General features: G+C 43.7%; 2 protein-coding genes across 7 annotated transcripts in view; one reads left to right on the top strand and one right to left on the bottom strand.

Annotated features, from left to right (window-relative positions):
- gab3 (GRB2 associated binding protein 3) overlaps window positions 1-10,306 on the bottom strand; it is a 23,044-nt gene extending 12,738 nt beyond the window's left edge. The window contains exons 1-3 of one of the 3 annotated variants that reach the window (XM_048270533.1): window positions 9,628-10,306; window positions 8,645-8,890; window positions 2,256-2,604 (exon numbers count right to left, since the gene is read on the bottom strand). In XM_048270533.1, coding sequence (XP_048126490.1) covers window positions 2,256-2,604; window positions 8,645-8,719 — 424 coding nt within the window. In that variant the 5' untranslated portion in view covers window positions 8,720-8,890; window positions 9,628-10,306. Of the gene's footprint in view, window positions 1-2,255; window positions 2,605-3,542; window positions 3,647-8,644; window positions 8,973-9,627 lie in introns of those variants that run through there. The other 2 variants (XM_048270526.1, XM_048270543.1) reach the window with 2 other exon arrangements.
- Window positions 10,307-10,743: 437 nt separating this feature from the next.
- smarca1 (SWI/SNF related, matrix associated, actin dependent regulator of chromatin, subfamily a, member 1) overlaps window positions 10,744-20,000 on the top strand; it is a 24,786-nt gene continuing 15,529 nt past the window's right edge. For 2 of the 4 annotated variants that reach the window (XM_048237399.1, XM_048237400.1), the window contains exons 1-11: window positions 10,744-10,896; window positions 11,685-11,768; window positions 12,952-13,118; window positions 13,524-13,624; window positions 13,997-14,097; window positions 14,364-14,543; window positions 14,671-14,826; window positions 16,866-16,997; window positions 17,582-17,650; window positions 17,859-17,968; window positions 19,725-19,951. In XM_048237399.1, the coding sequence (XP_048093356.1) occupies window positions 10,840-10,896; window positions 11,685-11,768; window positions 12,952-13,118; window positions 13,524-13,624; window positions 13,997-14,097; window positions 14,364-14,543; window positions 14,671-14,826; window positions 16,866-16,997; window positions 17,582-17,650; window positions 17,859-17,968; window positions 19,725-19,951 (1,384 nt within the window). In that variant the 5' untranslated portion in view covers window positions 10,744-10,839. The other 2 variants (XM_048237401.1, XM_048237402.1) reach the window with 2 other exon arrangements.

Consider the following 20,000-nt stretch of genomic DNA (forward strand, 5'->3'; position numbering starts at 1 on the left):
AGCGTCATGGGTTGGCTTCGATGTGAGTGGTTGAAGTAGCACGTCAATAGATGACGGACAAGTGGCTTATTCAATCATATGCAAGCATTTTTTGATTAGGCCCAGCCTTCTGAAGCAACACTTCAATGGATCGGTTCCAGATGGATGAGTGGAGCTAGGCGGAGCGAAATTCATCTGGCTATTGCCAGGTTATGCTAGCCCAGCTTCTTAACCACTATACTACATCCACCCCATCTATAGGCCCAACGAACTTGGCAACACCCCAAGGACAGCTACCGCACCTTCTCTCCTTTCACAGGTATTTCATCCCACCTGTGTTACGTAAGCAATCAAACATCCTAGTGCTGTTGCTCAAGGCCTGGCCTGTGTTCCCCTCCCAGGAATGATTAAGTCTATCCAAAGGCTGGAACTGACAGAGGGTGACGCTCGTTGAACCATCTGTTGGCACACCGCTGCTCGGGGGCTGTCGGCTCCGCAGGAGCATATTGCCGAGCCGTGCGTGCAGCTGCGTATGCCACAGCCGCGTCGAGTCGAGGCTGAGCTGAGCTGTAGTCATGTGGCTGTGCCGAGTGGAACAAGGGAGAGGGAGAGAGGGATGGAGAAAAAGAGAGGGAGAGAAAGATGGAGAAAAAGAGAGAGGGAGAGAGGGAACGAGGGAGAGAGGGAGAAAAAGATGGAGAAAAAGAGAGAGGGAGCGAGAGAGAGATGGAGAGAGGGAGAGAGGGGGAAAGAATGGGCTTGAATGCTAATGCTTGGCCTCAATTAAACCAAAGTAGAGAAGAGGGAGGAGGTGCCAAAGCCTGGTTAGTCTTCACTCCGTCACAGAGAGGAAGGATTGACGATAGCGAGAGAGAAATGATTTGTCCGTTCCATCAGACACTAAGCAGAGACTTTGCAGAGGGTGATGGGAGAGATATGACACGGCATGAAAGATAAGTACTGCCAGTCACATGTCATATCCCATAGCCCCCCTTATTACAAGGAAATAAAACAGCTGCAAACCATGGGCTGCAAACAAAAGACTGGTTTGGTGAAACAGTAGAAAGGCCTGCAGTGTTGACACAGCCATTGCATTTACTCCGTGAAGTCCTAATATTACGGTCATACATCTATCAGTAGATGTAACAGACCTGTTGTTTTGTTGGACAAATATAATGGTAGGTAAACTTGACAGGATATCCAGTAGCCTTGTTTCCCTCTGGTCTGCCCTAGCTTTTGCTTCCAGCCTTCAGGTCTGGAAAACCAAACTTGTGGTTTAAGCAATAGTGGGTACGTTTGGTTGTTGGTGTGGTGTGTGTGTGTGTGTGTGTGTGTGTGTGTGTGTGTGTGTGTGTGAGAGAGAGAGAGAGAAAGAGAAAAAAAGAGAGAGAGAGAGATTGAGAGAAAAGGAGAGAGAAAAAGACACTGAGGTAGGTTTTCCCCAACTCATGTTTGTGGTTGTGATTCTTGTGCAATTACAAGCTCAGGTCAACCACGATCTTAACAGAAGCTTCTTGAGAAGTCTGTGAGTGACAAGTAGCCGATTTCACATGGGACTAAGGACTCAAGTACACTGATGAGAAAATATCTCCTTCATTTCCGAACTGAGAAGAGGAAGTAGAAATAAAATGGTCTGCTCGCACACACAAACAGACAACAGAGGAGACACAGAACACTGAGCCATTTTAATTAGATCAGATGAATCTGTCTCCTTTCCAAAACATTGATTTGGTTTTGGTGCACAGCAGTTACGTCCATTACTCTGCTGGCCAAGTAAGTTGAAAGGTCAAATATGTTGAAACATATCAAATATATCTACATGTATTTCTGGAACTACATTGCTATGGAATGCATATGTGGTGGAATAAAGGTCATGTGCAGTAATCAGACAACATGCAATTTCTCACATTTAGATCAATGTGGACCAACAGGAACAAATAAGCCCGGGTCCAATGTGGTCCCAAATTTCATTGATGGGCAACTCGCATTAAGTCAAGTAATGAGCCAAACCAGGTCCACCATGCATGAACTAAGGCTAGTGTAATAACTACATCATCAGCTAATGACGATGATCTACATAATTAGCTAATCTTATACCATGAGCAAGACCCTAATCGCAAAACATGGGGGGGGTCAGTGCAATGGCCTTACAGTACATACCCCACGATAGCTTTAGTTCATGTGCAACAGACCTTGCTCATTACCCATCAATGACAGCAGGGCCCTTGTATGTCTTCCATCTTCCAACTTAACACAGACGGTGTCAGTGCTCTCACCTGTGTCATCCGGTGTCCCGAAGGTGCAGATCTGGCTGATCCTCTGCACCCAGCCATTCATCTCCTCCTGGGTCTTGGCCAGCAGGTAGAAGACGCGCGCCGCGGTCTTCACCACGAACAGGTGCTGGTTCTGGAACTGGCGCTTGTGTAGGGGCTGCGGAGGCTGTGGCGTCTGCTGCTGCATGTGCGTCTGCTGCTGGGGCTCGCTGCATGGCGTGTGGACCTCGCACTCCTGCAGGTCGATGGTGCGGATGGGCTTCCGGGAGCACTTGTTGCGGTAGTACTCCAGCACGTCTGGGTTGCCGCTCATACGACCCTGACGCAGGACAAACCAGCGCTTCCTCCATGACTGGCCAGAAGGCAAAGAGATAGATAAAGAGAGAGAGATCTCATAGTCAGTATTATGATCAATGTATGATTAAGTAAGAAAGTAAGTAAGTAAAATGTATTTATAAGGCACATTTAAAATACAGTGTACATTGACCAAAGTGCCGTACAAAGTGCAATAAAAAGACAGTAGTAAGTAACACATAAATGGAGTACATAAATACAGATAGTGAGTTATTTCATGATTTAATTTAATTTCTATAATATCTGACTTTCTTACATACTCATAACCAACCCCAAAATAATCTGCTAATCCAGTATCCAATAGCATTCAGGACATGAGAAAAATGTGCTCCATGACTGTCACTGACATATCTGTCCAATCTCGCCAAGCATGAGCCAAAGCAATGTCACAGTTATGATCAGTCACATGAGTAAGGAAGTAAGGAAGTAAAATCTACTTCTAAAGCACATTTAATCACAGCTTTCACTGACCAAAGTGCTGTAAAAAATAAAACAAATGATAAGAAACATAAATCCAGTATGTTTATAAACGAATAGAAAGCATATTTTCTATGTTCTGTTTATGTTTATGTAGCCTATAGGACGTTTTAAACTTTTGGAAGAGGAAAAAAATTCTTCAGATGAAATAATTTGGCGGACCCCCATGCAGTACCTCCGCGGACCCCAGGTTGAAAATCACTGCAGTATGAGAATGACAACAGCAAACAGAGACATATCAACAATAACAACAACAACAATCGAAGGACAGCAGGGGGGCATGCACAGAGTTACAGATATAGCAACCGATGGGAGGTTAGAAGGCCGGGAAGACCCGAGAAAAAAATGTGGGGTTTGAGCCTGTGACTTAACAGCGGAGATGGAGGGAGGGAGCACTTTGATTGGTTGGAGCCAGCTGATTCCACAGACGTGGTGCTGCAACTGCAGAAGCTCTGTCACCTTTTTGTTTGAGCTGTGACCCAACCACTTGGAGGAGAGCTTTGCCCTGCGGATCTGAGAGACCTGGGCTCTTGGTGTAAATAGATGAGGTCAGAGATTGAGGCCTGCCCATGAAAAACATTAAAAACAATCAGTAAAACCTTGAGCTGAGCTGAACTCTAAGGTGGACAGGGAGCCAATGCAAAGAAGCCAGGACAGGAACATACAGTTCTTTGTTTTCGATACTGTACTTCTCTGCAAAGAGCGGATGAAAAAGAAATGATCTCATACTTCCATCTAATGCTCGCGTACAACATGTGACAGCAATAATTTTACGGTGAAAATGAATAATGATTTAATTTCTAGACTAGTTTCAGTTGGCCATGTGGCCCTTCTTGGTTTAAAACAAAGACACCCTCCCCTCTCCCAATGAAATGCTAATGTACTGTTCTAAGGGCTATCAAGTACACAAGACAAAGGATGTTACCTTACAGGCCTAGGCTACATCATAGACCATTTTTTTGTACCCTATCTGCTTGTAACAGAATAAACCTGATTCCTGAGTGTTCCTGAAGTTTGCCAGTCTAAGATTAATATTAAGTAATTATTCACCACAATTACTTTCACATGTCAGCAACATTTGAGGAACAGTCAGCATCTACATTCAACTCCATATTGATGTCAGTAGCAGTAGCTCTTTGTTAAAGTGCTCTGAGTTAAGCATTAGAAATGTGCTACTGAGAAAATGCTGACGGGAGAAGGTTGAAAAAAGCAGTTTGACGCAATCTGTCAGCAATATTGGTGTTATCTTATGAGAAATGGCATGACCAATTCCCTTAACCTATAATGACGACTTTGCATTCTTAATTACTGAGGGCCAACTGATTATTTGCTGACGGGCAGGCAAAGACGCTAGCCCATGATGTCATGTGGAAGATGGAAAACCGCAGTCAGTCACTCATTATTTTTAGAGAGCTCTATCAACACATACTTTCCAGTAGCATGAAAGCTATTGTTGGAAAAGTTGTCCTACCTAGTATCTAGTTAAGCTTTGTCTCTTATAATATTGATAAAACATGCTGTAGTATGTGGATAAGCACATGCTTAGCTAACAATTGCTTTGTCCAGCCAAACAAGTGGAATGGGTATGTTGTGGCTATAAAAGTGCAAAAAACAGAGGAGTAATATTTATTTTTGTCCTCCATTGTTTATTTTTTTTCATTTGTTTGTAAAAGACATCAACTTCATCATGACGCTCAATAGGCTGTGTGTCTAGACAATTATAATTTGCCTCACTAATAGTGATACTAATAACACTCAGAGTGTGAGTACCCCCAACCCCCTTATCTAACCACAGTACTGCTTTGGTTATTCGTCATGGTAACCAGACCGTGGCACTACGGAGCATGCTCAGAAGCCAAGGTCACAGTGTGACCTGGTTGCACCTCGCCTGCAGACAAAAGGCCCGTTTCTTGTGCTTTTGACATGGTCACTGTGAGGAACTAACACTGGCCTTTCCCAGAAGCCGAGCGCAGAAGAGGAAGTTGTGAGCGCAGCGGCAGTTTTAGTCGAGAGGAGAACAAAAAATCCATTTGTCTGACATTACCCTGCTGCGAGAGCTAGAGCGGAGGGACTATAGACTAAAATATGACCGTGACCTTTAATACAAGCCGTCAACGAAGAGTTCAGCTTTTCACCATCTTCATGTGACATATACTTCCACTATTTTGGGGATGGTGAAAAAAAAATATGTAAGTGCAGATAATGGAACAACTGTTATGGTTTTGCACCAGCAAACACATGCAAGAAAAGGAAGCACGCACAGGATACTAGCACAGAACACAGTGGCTTTATACTGGATCTTGATATATTTACCACATCAGATGCCTGTGGTTTATATGAGTCTAGGCACCTAAGGAGGGCCACACTTTTTAGGTCATGCTTTACTGTAAAATACATTCATGCATTTTTTACATCCAGTCGAAGTAGCACCTTAAAAGCTCTGAGCTCCTTTTTTTATCTGGCACACTTAAACTGGCTCTAAGGTAGGTCGTGATTTATTCAGAGTGTGTGGAAAGACTCAGAGTGAAAGCTCTAAACCAAGTGAGGAGCATGTTGTGATCTTTTCGTCAGATGAACCTCCCATTCCAACAATGGAAGACTTGCATGATCCATCGGGGTAGAGTATTGTGTTTTGGCTGAAACCAATCTGGCACTGAACACAATAACACGAGAGTGCACTCCACGTGATGGATGTCCTTGAGTGTAAAGTGAAAACAGAACAGTTTCTTTCTGACCTTGTCAGTATTCAAATCAACTATAAATACAAGGTACACCTTGTTTGGGCCTGGAAGGACTGTAGGTATGTACAGAACATGACGCTTGATTGCTGACTTGTTGTTATGACCTGTATGCTCTTCAAATGTCCTGCTTTAGTGAAACTCTCAACTATTTACCAAACATACATCTGTGTGTGTGTGTGTGTGTGTGTGTGTGTGTGTGTGTGTGTGTGTGTGTCTGTGTGTGTGTGTGTGTGTGTGTGTGTGTGTATGTGTGTGTGTATGTGTGTATTCCACTGTGCACTTTCTCACAGAAATGATGACCCCCTTCTCCTCCACTTAGACACAGGAAGTGGTCTAAACTGTGGCAACAGCATGTTGTTGGGCTTTGCCTGGGGGTGGGGTAGCGGCTGGGGGTGGGGGAGGGGGGTCACTGACAACCTGACTCCCATCTGCCTGCAGGGTCACCCCTAACTGCCTGGCATTGACAGGACTTCCCATATTTTGCAACACACCCAGATTTCACAGAAGTAAAGCTATGTGTATTAGCATGCCTTGTGTGTGTACAGTATGTCTATGTGTGTGTTTGTGTGTGTGTGTGTATCTGTCTGTTTTCTCTTTCTCTCTCTCTCTCTCTCTCTCTCTCTCTCTCTCTCTCTCTGTGTGTGTGTGTATGAACATGTGTGTTTGTGTATGAGAGAATGTGCTGTACACAAAGATGTAGAATTGTTGCTATGGGAAGACTCGCAAAATGTAAACAATGAAACAAAACTCCCTGTCCAACTCCACCCAGTCTTGATGTTTTAAAGTGCATCAGTGGAAAACACTGGAGAGGCTATTCATATTTGTGTACATGTATGGGCCCGAATGTCGTCACAACACTGGACATAGTTTGTTCAGTAAGGAGTTAAAAAGATCCAGCAAGGAGTAAACGGTTTGATGTGATTCTTCAAGATTCTTGCACACCAGCAATTAAGTACATTTACTTTTTTTTTGATCCCGTGAGGGAAATTTGGTCTCTGCATTTAACCCAGTCGGTGAATTAGTGAAACACAAACAGCACACAGTGTACACACAGTGAGGTGAAGCACACACTAATCCCAGCGCAGTGAGCTGCCTGCTACAACGGCAGGCCTTCGAGGGGAGCAGTGAGGGGTTAGGTGCCTTGCTCAAGGGCACTTCAGCCGCGGCCCACTGGTCGGGGCTCAAACCGGCAACCCTCCGGTTACAAGTCCAGAGTGCTAACCAGTGGGCCACGGCTGCCCAATTAACCAAAATGGGCATAGAGGTGTTACAAGAAAACCACAACAACATCCCCTCCCCACGACAGAGAGACTTACAACTGTGGCAGATTACACATCTAAACAAATAGTGTGGGCAAATGCAAAAACAGGCTTATTGAAACCAGCTCATATGAAAATGGCGAAAGGCAGACAAATGTGTGTGTGCTTTCAGCGGCAACATGTGTGTGTTGGACAGAGTGCTGCATATTGTTGTTTTAAATAAATAATGCCTGTGTTTTTGTGGTGTGTGTGTGTGTGTGTGTGTGTGTGTGTGTGTGTGTGTGTGTGTTTGTGTGTGTGTGTGTGTATGTCTGTGTTTGCTGTCAGTGAGTGAGAGGACAAGACGAGCAGGAAGTGGAAAAGCAGGGAAGCAGGCAGTTCCTGGTAAATAACACGAGAGGTAACATCATGAGCAACAATGACTGTTACTATAAGCAAGCAAGGACAGCATCACACTGTTATGGAGGACTACCGGTATATGTGAACAAGACAGCAAGGGAAAATCACTGAAGGAAAAAAACAGGATCACGATAAAGACAATACATTGTCACTCAATGCAGGTACAAAAGTCTGACGTGTCTGACATGATCCTGACAAGTCACATAACAGGGTTGAACACAGGCACTAGACACCGCACAGACAGTTAGTAAAGATTATCTGAAAAAAGATAAGCATATTTCAGCTTGTCTTCACAACACAGCCCTTTAAGACTACTAGCTAAAACATTCTTTAGCCAACAAATGGTTCTTTGTATAGGGAAATGTTCTGTGTGGAAACTGCCCTTTCCCTGAGGGTTCTATCCAGTTCCTTTAGGGGAGCTATACTGTAAACCTGATTGCTTGAAGGATTCAGAAATAGTTCCAGAAACGATTGTGAGTTCTCAGTAGAAACTCTGAGGCATTGTTTATTAGTGAAAAGTCCCTTTTCTGAGAATGGAGGCACACAACGACCATGTCATACAACAGACAGGTAAAATAACAGCTTTCCATTAAGACACTCATAACAAGAACAGCAAGCTCACAGTGTCTTGTGACTACACGCTACACAACACACGGCTGTGACAAAATTACATAAAAATGTCCACATTGTGCTGATGACACAAAAGGACAACACATACACACACATACACACACACACACACACACACACACACACACACACACACACACACACACACACAAACAGACAGACAAACACAGACAAACACATGCACATAGACAAACAGTACTAGGAGCTACTGCACAGCAAAACTTAAATACAACTCAAATGCTACAGCACATCGCACCGCAGACTAACAGAGCCGGCAGGATGACACTGGACATCTGTCAGAGGAAGAGCTCTGTGGCTGCGGGGACTTCCACAAACATGGCTCTAACACTACTGCAGTAGTAATTGCCACTCTAGTAGAGCTTGTCCACATACATCACAGTAGCATATACATGCAAACACACACACACACACACACACACACACACACACACACACACATAAACACACATTAAACACATGTAAGTTATACAGCTGCACACACAAACGGTCCGGTCGTAGTGTTTACACTCACATATCTGGTATTGAGCTTCTTCTCTGGTGGGGACTTGACGAGCCAGCCGGTAAACACCACATCGTCCGCACTCATGTTGCCTGCTCACGGAATCCACAGTGTGTACATGTGTGTGTGTGTTTCTCTCTCTCCCTCTGCGTGTAGGAGTCTGTGTGTGTGTGTGTGTGTGTGTGTGTGCGTGCGTGTGTGATCTGCCTGTCCTCTGGTGTGCTCTTCAGTGCTGAGGCTGCCACTGCTGCTGTCAGACTGAAAACAGAGCAGAGAGGACCCTGTGTTCAATCCCCAGCTGCCACAAGGAGGAAGTCATGCCATTGATCACACGAAGAGACTGAGAGGAAGAGAGGGAGGGAGAGAGTGTGTGAGAGAGAGAGAGAGGGAGGGAGAGGGGGGGGAGAGAGGTGTGCCAGTTCGTCTGAGCGAGAAGGGCGTGTGTGTGCATGCATGGGTGTGAGCATGTGTGTATCTCTTCTTCAGTACGCATGCAGAGTATCAGAGAGGATGGGGTGGAGGTGGTGGTGGTGGTTGTGTAGCGGGGTTATTTCACAGAAAAGGAAATTCGTCCCTCCCTGTAACGGCACAAATGTGCGGGGAAGCACTTGACCTCTATCATAACATATGGGTGTGTGTGTGTGTGTGTGTGAATGTGTGTGTGTGTGACAATGTGTGTAAGAAGGTGTGGATTAAAGCACACACGAGTGTGAATATACTGAAATGTGTGTAGCCTACTGAAAATATGGTGACAAATATTGTAGGTAGCATCATAGAGCACCAGTATAAACAGAAGTAGTAGCTGTGGTAGTATTAATAGCAGAAAATGTTATTTTTCAAGAAAACATTAAAACAAAATATTTCAGTTATTTTGAGGGTTGGGGCCAAAGACTGATAACTGATCGCCACCTTGTGGTGACAAGTTGTTTTGTTTTTAAAGCCAAAGGAAAATAGAACCAACTTTTAGTAGAGGTGGATTTGAAAAGAATGCTTACCTCATCATAGACAAAAGATAATGGAAAAGAGTGATGGACATCAAGTGTCCATTTCCCATTGTGTAAATCCCTGGCACTCAAATCACTGGTTTCTGGTGTGGACTCATACAGCACACCTTAAAGTGACTCACACACAAATCATATTGTAAGTCATACAGCCTGCTTGTGTGGCAAATTGAGTATTCAGTGAGATGGACAGCCTACGCTTTTGCAGTAGCCTACTATTGCAATGTTTTGTCTGTTATGGCTGAGTGCCTTTAGGATTTTGTCATACCAAGAGGGCCACTGCATTGAATCTCCCATATGCTATGTTATGGGATCTCTGTCTCCTCCTCCCCTTCTTTTCATGGATATCTAGACAAAGGATTATTTTGCCCACATATTTACCTCTTCTGTCATTCTTTCCAACACATCCAAGTACATTGCTGTGCCACAAGAAGTATCACTCTGTGACGCACTCTCTCTGTCTTACAATTGCCGACCGCTCACGCCTCTTCTGTTCTGTCTCACTGATCTTCAGAGATAACGCTATGTTTTTTTTTTTTGTTGTTGTTGTTGTCTCTACACCTCTTTTATTCTGGCCAAATTGGGAAGAATGTGGCCTCTGCTCTGCCAATACACCTCTTTTTGTTCAGGTGCACTCCCTGTGCTCTGCTCTTCCCCTTCTTCACTCTTACTGACCCCCCCCCCCACAACTCTACCTTTCTTGACTCTCTTGAACATGGCACAATCAGACAGAGCTAGGTGGTGCTCAAGGATATCTGATGCTGAAGAGTTTCGACCTTACTGTCACCACTTGCTTACTTTTAAAGGTTTGTAGACATTTGGCTATGTAAAGCACATTAATATGATAGGACTAGTCTCATAAGCATTGGTAACTTTTTGCATGTTCCTTGGTATGTTCTAAGCTCAATTTAATTTGGTGGTATAACAATAAAGGCACCGATAGCATTAAATCAGCTATATTTAGCCTACCTTGTTTTGACATATTCGAGCCTACCATTTCACTGCTTACTATTATAGAGCTGCTATTACTGACTATATCAGTTATCGCGAGAATTCAGTGCTCTAACATCGCGGGATTGTCACTTTTATGAAGGGGGCGTGTGCCAGGAATGTGCTGTCTGATAATGACGTAGACGCTTATTTTGCCATGTATAACTTACTGTCTGATAAAAAATAATTCAGGATAAGGACCTGTGTATTGGCGTAATGTCTGACGAAGAGGTACCCTCCACTTCCCGCGATGCCAAGCAGGAGTCGGAGGAGGTAAGGGGAAATGAGCATGCGTTTTTCTGCTTTTTACATGGAAAAAAACACCGTGCAGAAGTTTGCTGCTTTTCAGCAAACGGAGAGAATATGGCGGGAAGGCGGAGAGCACAACTGTACAGCTGCAGATGTTGAACGAAGCACTAACGTCATGTTGTTTATGAAGACACTCTGAAGTGCTCGCGCACGCAGTGACGACTCTTGTGGCAGCAACAGGAACGGCATTATCATGTTATTATCATGTGGTGTGAACACACGAGTGTCTCGAACTTGCAACTGTGTCAGTCAGATCTGATCTGTATGCCACTGCAATAACGGTAGCCTGGGTACTCTGAGCTACCACAAACCACCGCACGCCGTCGTTCGTACGTCAGTGGTAGTTCTGTCAAAGGCAAAGCTCTCCCATTGCTTGTTGCTGTTTCGATAGAGCCCTCTCTGGTTGGTTCTTTGGCCAGCAACAGCACAGTGATATGCCTAGACAAAATAATCACATTTCTATTCAACGAGTAGAATTACTGCTCACACTGCGACACTAGTGTTTTGCTGTTTACTTTCATTAAAGTGAACTTGAACACGTGACACATGGTTGAGTGTTTAGTCATGGCGTCATGCCAAGACTGAAACAAGTTACACATGGCCATACACAAACTCTCAAAACAAACAGGAGACAATCACGCAATTGGTGGAATAAAACGATAGGTGTAGCATAATAGTGTAATGTATATTAGCATATTAAACAGGTGGGCATGAATCTCTGTGAATTTCGGTGTGAATTTGTGTCTGCCCAGAACGAGCCACCCTTTCATCTGAAGCCCCCACCCAAGGCAGCCGCGAAAGAGGGCACCGTCGACCCGGAGTATGAAGAGAAGAGGGTGAGCGACAAGTTGTCTTATGCGTAACTAAAGGCCCAGACAGCCGCAGTGCATGCATGATGCACATGGGTGTACTTGACAAAATCATACAGCTGTTAAAGGTTTTGTAAATTGTAAACTTTGTATTTGCACAGGGAAGTGGTTCAAATAATATGGTATGTGAATATATAGCATGGGGCCAACATTCACTTGAACCCTGCTTCATAAAACTAATACAAACCATGTAATAATCCTGTCATGCCCGATGTCATATGCTGTTTTAAATAGTTATAATAACAGACAGTGTCCAGGGATATAACTGTTTTATGTCACCATAATCGGTACTTGTCATGACTTTATGATGCTGTGACAACTTAATAGGCTGTTGTGATGTAAAAAATGAGTGTTGTCTTGATAGTTAATGGTATTGTCAATGTCAAATCGACGGATACCTACTGTCATGATGTCTGTGACATCTGCCATAACATATCTGTGACATAACTATATTTGTCTTTTGAAGCAAGATTTACATTAAAGCTGCAGTTGGCAAGATTTTTTTGATCATATTCACTGAAACCGACACTATGCTCCGACAGAACAACATAAATCAGCCGGTTTTAGGAAAAAAACCTCTACCTCCACCTAGAGCCTATTTGTTTTGCAAAAATCCACAGCTCCCGGTTCTTCTGGTCCAATCAGAGCAGGGCTGTGTGAGATCTGACTGTCAATCACAGTCTATTGCAGTCTGGTGTGCACTGACAAGCACAAACTCGATAAGAGGGTGCTCGGTGGTAGTGGGGGAGGGGCATGAGAGTTGTAAACATTCAAAATTTTGGTACCCTCAATTTGTCAAACTTGCCAACTGCAGCTTTAAGAATTCCAAGCAATTTTCATTGGGGGATTTCTATTAAAATATATCTTACTGGTTAACATTGTCAGTATTTAGTTCCAGTTACTGTTAGATGATAGATATGTAACAGATTATCAGAGACATATATTGTTTCTACCTGAAATCACCTGTGTTAATTGCAAAGGTAGGAACAATATATGGTAGGACTTTTACTTCTGAAGCCGGACATTTGCATCTCTGCAGATTATAATACTGTTATTAAGTGTAGTGTAGGGGTACTAATGAAATCGGTACACACAATAATTACTTACGTTAAATGAAGTATATTATGTGTTTACTAACACAATCCTTCAGAGAACGGACCGAGCGAACCGCTTCGAGTTCCTGCTGAAGCAGACGGAGCTCTTTGCTCACTTCATCCAGCCGGCCTCGCAGAAATCCCCCACCTCGCCCCTGAAGGTGCGTGTGGGGAGACCCCGCATCAAGCAGGACGAGAAGCAGAACCTCCTGTCTGTGGGCGAGTGAGTCAGAGCCGTTAGCCTTTGGGTCTCACCAAGGTGTATGTATGGCCCATGTGAGGATGGTGGTCGGTCGGTCGCTGCTGATGTTGGCCAGCGCACGATTACTGTTTCTTCCCCACGTATTAACCAAGGCAAAATTTCTTCAGCTATAAGGTTAATACACAGGGGTGGGCTATACATGGGAATGCATTTTTTTTTTTTTTCATTCTTTATGATTAAATAATTAGCTGATTCTGATTCATTGACCTATTGGGCACTGTGGTTAATACACAGTGCAGTTAATACAGCACATAGGTTTTCTTTTTTAATTATTTGCATGAAACACTGTCCTGCGGTTTATACACAATGCAGCTAATACACCAGAAATGACTGTACTAACTAATGTGTGTCTGCCTGTGCCTGAAGCAACCGCCACCGTCGCACTGAACAGGAGGAGGATGAGGAGCTCCTATCAGAGAGTCGCAAAGCTGCAAACGTGCTTGTGCGCTTCGAGGAGTCCCCCTCATGTATGTGGTGACCCTCTTTCTTCTGTGGGCTTGTAATAGGATTATGAAAAAGATTGACAGATTAAGTAACATGTTATTATTTTTTATTTATTTGTTATTTAAAATGTAAATATACTGGTAAATAGTTTTAGGAAGATTTTTCTTACAAGGTCATCTTTATAGTGAATAGTTATGACAGAATATGAATAAGTTATATGTTTATTTTATCTTTAAGAAGCTTCAAAAAAGAGCAAGTTTATATGGTGACTATGTAGCCAAGCTGATAAGCAAGTCATTGCTAACATCATTCTTTAATGTTTACTGACAATCACACTTTTCTTTTGCACACCTTTGCATTTGTGTGTACGTGTGTGTTTTTGCATAAACAAATAGATGTGAAGAATGGCACTTTGAGAGACTACCAAATACGAGGCCTGAACTGGATGATCTCTCTCTATGAGAATGGAATCAATGGTATCCTGGCTGATGAGATGGTAACTGAGCTGTTTATATCGACTTCTTTATCCTCTCTGTACAATTTAGGATCCACTTTGAACACCGAACCCCCCTACAAGCGTAGCAAAATCAGTTTCTGTTAGAGGGTGACAATGGTTCTTAATTGTTTTTAAATTCTTTGATTTAATCATGATCCAATCATCAATGTTAAGTGGAATTGTTAGGTCCCCCTAATCCTTGATTTGCAGCATATGTGTCTATTGTTGCCTATAGGTTTGATGTGTATTGTGCTTTTGGTCAACAGGGTTTGGGGAAGACTTTGCAGACCATAGCCTTGCTGGGCTACCTGAAACACTATCGCAACATCCCCGGTCCCCACATGGTGTTGGTGCCCAAGTCCACCCTGCACAACTGGATGAACGAGTTCAAGCGCTGGGTCCCCACTCTGAAAGCCGTCTGCCTCATTGGAGACAAAGATGCGAGGGTAAAAAACTCGGCCCTGCCTCCCCACCCCTCTGTCTGTCACACAGTCTTTCCCATCGCGTGCTTGTCAGGTCCGACTGGTGAGACTTGGTTCCCTGTGTGTGCTGTGTGTGTGTGTGTGTGTCCAGGCGGCGTTCATCCGTGACGTGATGATGCCGGGCGAGTGGGACGTGTGCGTGACCTCCTACGAGATGGTCATCAGAGAGAAGTCCGTCTTCAAGAAGTTCAACTGGAGATACCTGGTCATCGACGAGGCCCATAGGATAAAGAATGAGAAGTCTAAGGTGGGTGAATTGTTATAGACATTTTAATGAACAAACAAACAGAAACATACTAGGAAGTATGTAACATAACATAATATTATAACATAATATTGTTGTGTCTTTCTTTCTCTCTATCTCTTGATGTGTGGTTTGGTTTGCTTGAAGTGCGGTCAGTACTATTATTGTTAATTGTTAAAACACAGTGAATTTGTTATTCTGATATTTTTTTGTGTAGTTTAACCATAGAGTTTATAAAAATAAGTAATTTTGGCAATTAACATATCATTGTTGTATCAGCATATGGGAACATTTTTGGGAATGTTTTTTAACACCCCCATCCACCCGACAAGTCATGAGAGCCAATCCACACCGCCAGACCCACAAAAATATGCCTATATAGCGATGGAATCCATACCATTGAATATGGTAATATCATAATAGACATAATGTTTCTTTTAGGGCTGTCACTTTTGTGAAAAAAATCCTGTTCGATTCTTGAGACATAATTGTTCATTGAATCATGTCTAAAGACGTTTCAATTTTCAACGCCAAATATAGGACAATCCACGAACAACTAACAGGCATTAGGACGAACGTAAAGGGGGCGCTTGAAGACGCACAATGTGAAGTTTCGTGCACAATGACAAACAGGAGTGCAACATTCTCGAAAAACAATAAGCAGAGTGGACTGCCATAACATGAAAACATTACTGCAGGCTTTAATGTGGCTGCGTTTACAATTAGAAATGTCAAACAAATTTTGCCTACGTAGAACTCACGACTGCACAGTTTGCATACCGCTTTGTTCTTCTCCATAGTTTGATATACCCAAACCCCGAAGTGCTTCCATATCGAACTCCTCAAGTTATTAGGGCCTATCACTCGTATCTCTCATGTCGCACAAGTTGATCGTGTTGTCCTCAATTATTTGGCAAAACACCAGCAGCACAGCAGCCGATTGAAAAAGCTGTTTCCGGTGCGTAAAATTGGTGAGAATTTTCTTTTTAGCTTTCGCAATGCTTACTGCACTTCGGAATTCTTTGTTATTTTCCTGCTTGTTCCTGAGTTTTGTTACATCTATCTTTTTCATTTGTTTAATTCGTTTAAAATTAATAGTGTACATATTTGGTTAAAATCGATTCCCTATTTTAGTTTTCGAAACTTGTGTTGGTTGGTCCAATCGATTGTGCAATCGATTTTCGAACGTAAAGTGACAGCCCTAGTTTCTTTATCTGATAGACACCGGCACAAAAAGAGTAAGGGATGATCCACACACCAGGTAGCTCCCATTCACAGTTTTTTTTTATTTGGTTTGTGACGTTTGGAGCCATGCGGCTCTTTCTTAGACTTACCTGGGGAAAAACTGCAGAGACTTGAATGGAAGCTACCTGGTGTGCGGATCATTCCTTATTCTCGTTGGATACTCTTGTACTGGATCCTGCACCCATCCAGTGTTGGCCTGGGATGTGTGCCGCCTTACACTCCTTCTTTACAGACACTGGCACAAACATCAAGGATTTGCACTGTAGGCTACAACAAAGCGAGTTGTATTATTTTGTTTGCCCAAAAAGTTTGCATAACAGATTGTTGTGAAAGCTGAATATAGTGTTCTTTATTGTTGAAATGCAGAAACAATAGTGACTCTTTATTTAAGACTCTCTTTCTCTCTCTCTCACTCTCTCTCTCTCTTTCATTCACAGACACATTCTCGCTCTCCCGTCTTAATCCAAAACCATAACATCTGTTAACTATAAACCCTAAAGCTACAGTTTGTACTGTTTTTTTGTAGAACTGTTTGTGCCTGTAGAGCTCCTTCAACCAATCCAAAGAAGAATAAATGACCGATTCTGTTATACCCATGCATCACTACACCACAGCGTTCATTCCTTTATGCTAACATGCTGTTGTCCTACAGATCTATAATTTGATGCTCCAAAACTGCAATTTTGAATTAATTGTAATTGAAGCAATTGTCCCTCCAGCCCAACAGTTGTGTGGACTTAGGCCACATAGCTTATTTAAAAAATGTTTTGTGTGTGTTGGATTATATTTCTTATTAGCTGTCAGAGATTGTGCGTGAGTTCAAGACAACCAATCGGCTTCTTTTGACTGGTACGCCCCTTCAGAACAACCTCCATGAGCTCTGGTCTCTGCTTAACTTCCTCCTCCCAGATGTCTTCAACTCTGCTAATGTGAGTCTCACACACACACACACACACACACACACACACACACACACACACACACACACACACACTAAATGCTACACTAAACAAGTCATGGAAGGATTGCTGCCCTATCCTGAAATCAGTCTGATCATTTTAACTGTCATCTTTGATTAGCTCAGTCAGGAACGTGGGGTTCAGTAAGCTCTGCACTCCATAAACTCTTAGTGTGTGTGTGTGTGTGTGTGTGTGTGTGTGTGTGTGTGTGTGTGTATGTGTGTGTGTGTGTGTGTGTGTGTGTGTGTGTGTGTGTCTGTACCTGTTTGAGTAGTTTCTCCTTCTCTTCAGTCTCCTCAGATGAGAGGTTTGTGTGTGTGTGCATGCGTTTGTGTGTGTATATGTGTGTGTGTGTGCGTGTGTGTGCATGCGTGTGTGTATGTTCTGTGTGTGCATGTTCTTTCTTTTGTGTATGTGTGTTGTGCTCTTGATTGAAAGGAGAAAACAGCAGGAGGTGATTTTTAGTTGTTCAAAGATGAGAGATGCTGCTTTCACTTATCTCTCATACTCTCACTCCCTCTTTCTCTTGTTCTGTCTCTTTTTATACTTCTCAGGACTTCGACTCGTGGTTTGACACTAATAACTGTCTCGGTGATCAGAAGCTAGTGGAGAGACTGCACGCAGTAAGTGTCACATAAACACTGACACTCCTCTTTACTTCTCTCTGCCTCCCTGCAGACATGAGATCACGAGATGAAAACAAACACACACGCACGCACACACACACACACACAAACACATATGCACACACACACAAACACTCACACACCATACCACACACACACACCATATCATACACACACACTCACACTGTTGGGTTTTTGTGGGTAGGTCCTGAGGCCGTTTCTTTTGAGGAGGATCAAAGCGGACGTGGAGAAAAGTCTCCCGCCTAAGACGGAGGTAAAGATCTACCTGGGACTCAGCAAAATGCAACGCGAGTGGTACGTACCCCAACGGCACCCCTGATACCCCAAAAACCTCTCCCAAGTACCACAAACCCGTCCATTATTCATAACTTATACCACTGCTTGGTTGAATTTATGCTATGATGTACTCTTTAGTAAGTAAGTAAAACAGTGATTTCACAAAGCTAAGGATCAACAGAATCTTGGGATAGGCTAATTTGGCAGCGAGAGAGATGGAACTAACAACTGGCCTTTGGCCATAACAATCATCTATTTAAATGAGTCGATGTGTGACAGAAAGTAGTAGTTCTACAAACAAGACAGTTTTATCGATCAAAAGCAGCATATCCTGCATAAGCCAGAACTGAGAGACTCAGGAGAAGTTTTTATCCCCAGGCCATCCGAACTCTGAACTCACACTATACTGACTTTGCACTCATTCACTCCTCAGCACTCATGACCCCCCCCCACACACACACACCTACAAGACTTTTAGCACTTTTACATCCCTCTCCCTATGCTACAGACCTTTTATTTATTTTCTTATTTCATCACACGTCAAAACACACACACACACACACTCACACACACACACACACACACACACACACACACACACACACACACACACACACACACACACACACACACACACACACACACATATCTGACTTTCTCCAACTTTTGCACATCTCCATAGAACTTTTTATTTATTATTTTTGATTTCTCCTCCATCTACCCATGTCCTTGATTGCCTAGCCTTTCTGCCCCCCCACACCCCCCCCCCACCCCCATCCCCAACACACACACAAAAAACACACACGCTTACATCATCACTGTCATCACCTCACATACATACAGCACACTGCTTGCTACAGTAAGCCTCCTCTACATACTTGCTGCACACTGCCCCCCCCCTCCCTACATACACAGCACATTATCTTCAGGATCTTCTCCAACACACATCCTCTACATACTTATAGCACACTGCCCCCACCTACCCACACACACACTACACACACACACACACAGTCACTGCTCCACTCCCCACCGCCCACCGCCCACACACACATCTTCACTGTCATCACTCACATACATCATACATACAGTACTCTGCTTGCAATAGTAAGTCCCTTCACCATACCTACAGCACACTGCCCCCAATACACAGCACATTGTCTCATGAGGAAGCTTCTCCAACACACATATTGCACACTGCCCTCTCCCCACATACACAGCACACTATCCCATCTCCCCTGTCATCCCCCCAACACACACACCAAGACCCCTGGCAGTTGGGTTAGCCCCTTGAGCCGTGGATCTGCCCAAGGTTTCTTCCTAGGTAAGGGAGTTTTTTCCTTGCCCCTGTTGCTCTTGGGTGCTCCTTGTTGGTGCCCCCCAATCCCAATCCTCCCCACCTTTTTATGCAGCCCTTGCCACTTAATCTACTAAACCCTCTTCTACTGCACTCCCATAAATGCACAAATAGGCTGACACCAGACATAATTTCACTGCATTTCTTACTTCCAGTAACTATATGCATGTGACAATAAACTTCCTTGTATCCTTGTATCCTTGTAATTGATTACACAACGTTGGGTATCAAAAAAATAATAGCGCTTCGAGGTGTAATGGCCACTTTGCCTTGCATTATGGCTGCATCACCACCTCAAATGTGCATTATTTTTTTCTGATAGCCGAACACTATGTCGTCCATTATCACTTACTTGGAATGGTGTTCCTGGACTGTGCTTACACACCACCTGGTGTGGAAATGCCCCCTCTCTCCCAGGTACACACGCATTCTCATGAAGGACATCGACATCCTGAACTCGGCTGGCAAGATGGACAAGATGCGTCTGCTTAACATCCTCATGCAGCTGCGCAAGTGCTGCAACCACCCTTACCTGTTCGACGGGGCCGAGCCGGGACCCCCCTACACCACGGACACCCACCTGGTCACCAACAGCGGCAAAATGGTGGCCCTCGACAAGCTGCTGCCTAAAGTGAAGGAGCAAGGTAGGTTGTGCTCACAGGAATGCTCATCCTCTTAACCCTTAAAGGTGTA

This window comes from Alosa alosa, chromosome 2 (genome assembly GCF_017589495.1).
Source record: "Alosa alosa isolate M-15738 ecotype Scorff River chromosome 2, AALO_Geno_1.1, whole genome shotgun sequence".
Taxonomy (NCBI): domain Eukaryota; kingdom Metazoa; phylum Chordata; class Actinopteri; order Clupeiformes; family Clupeidae; genus Alosa; species Alosa alosa.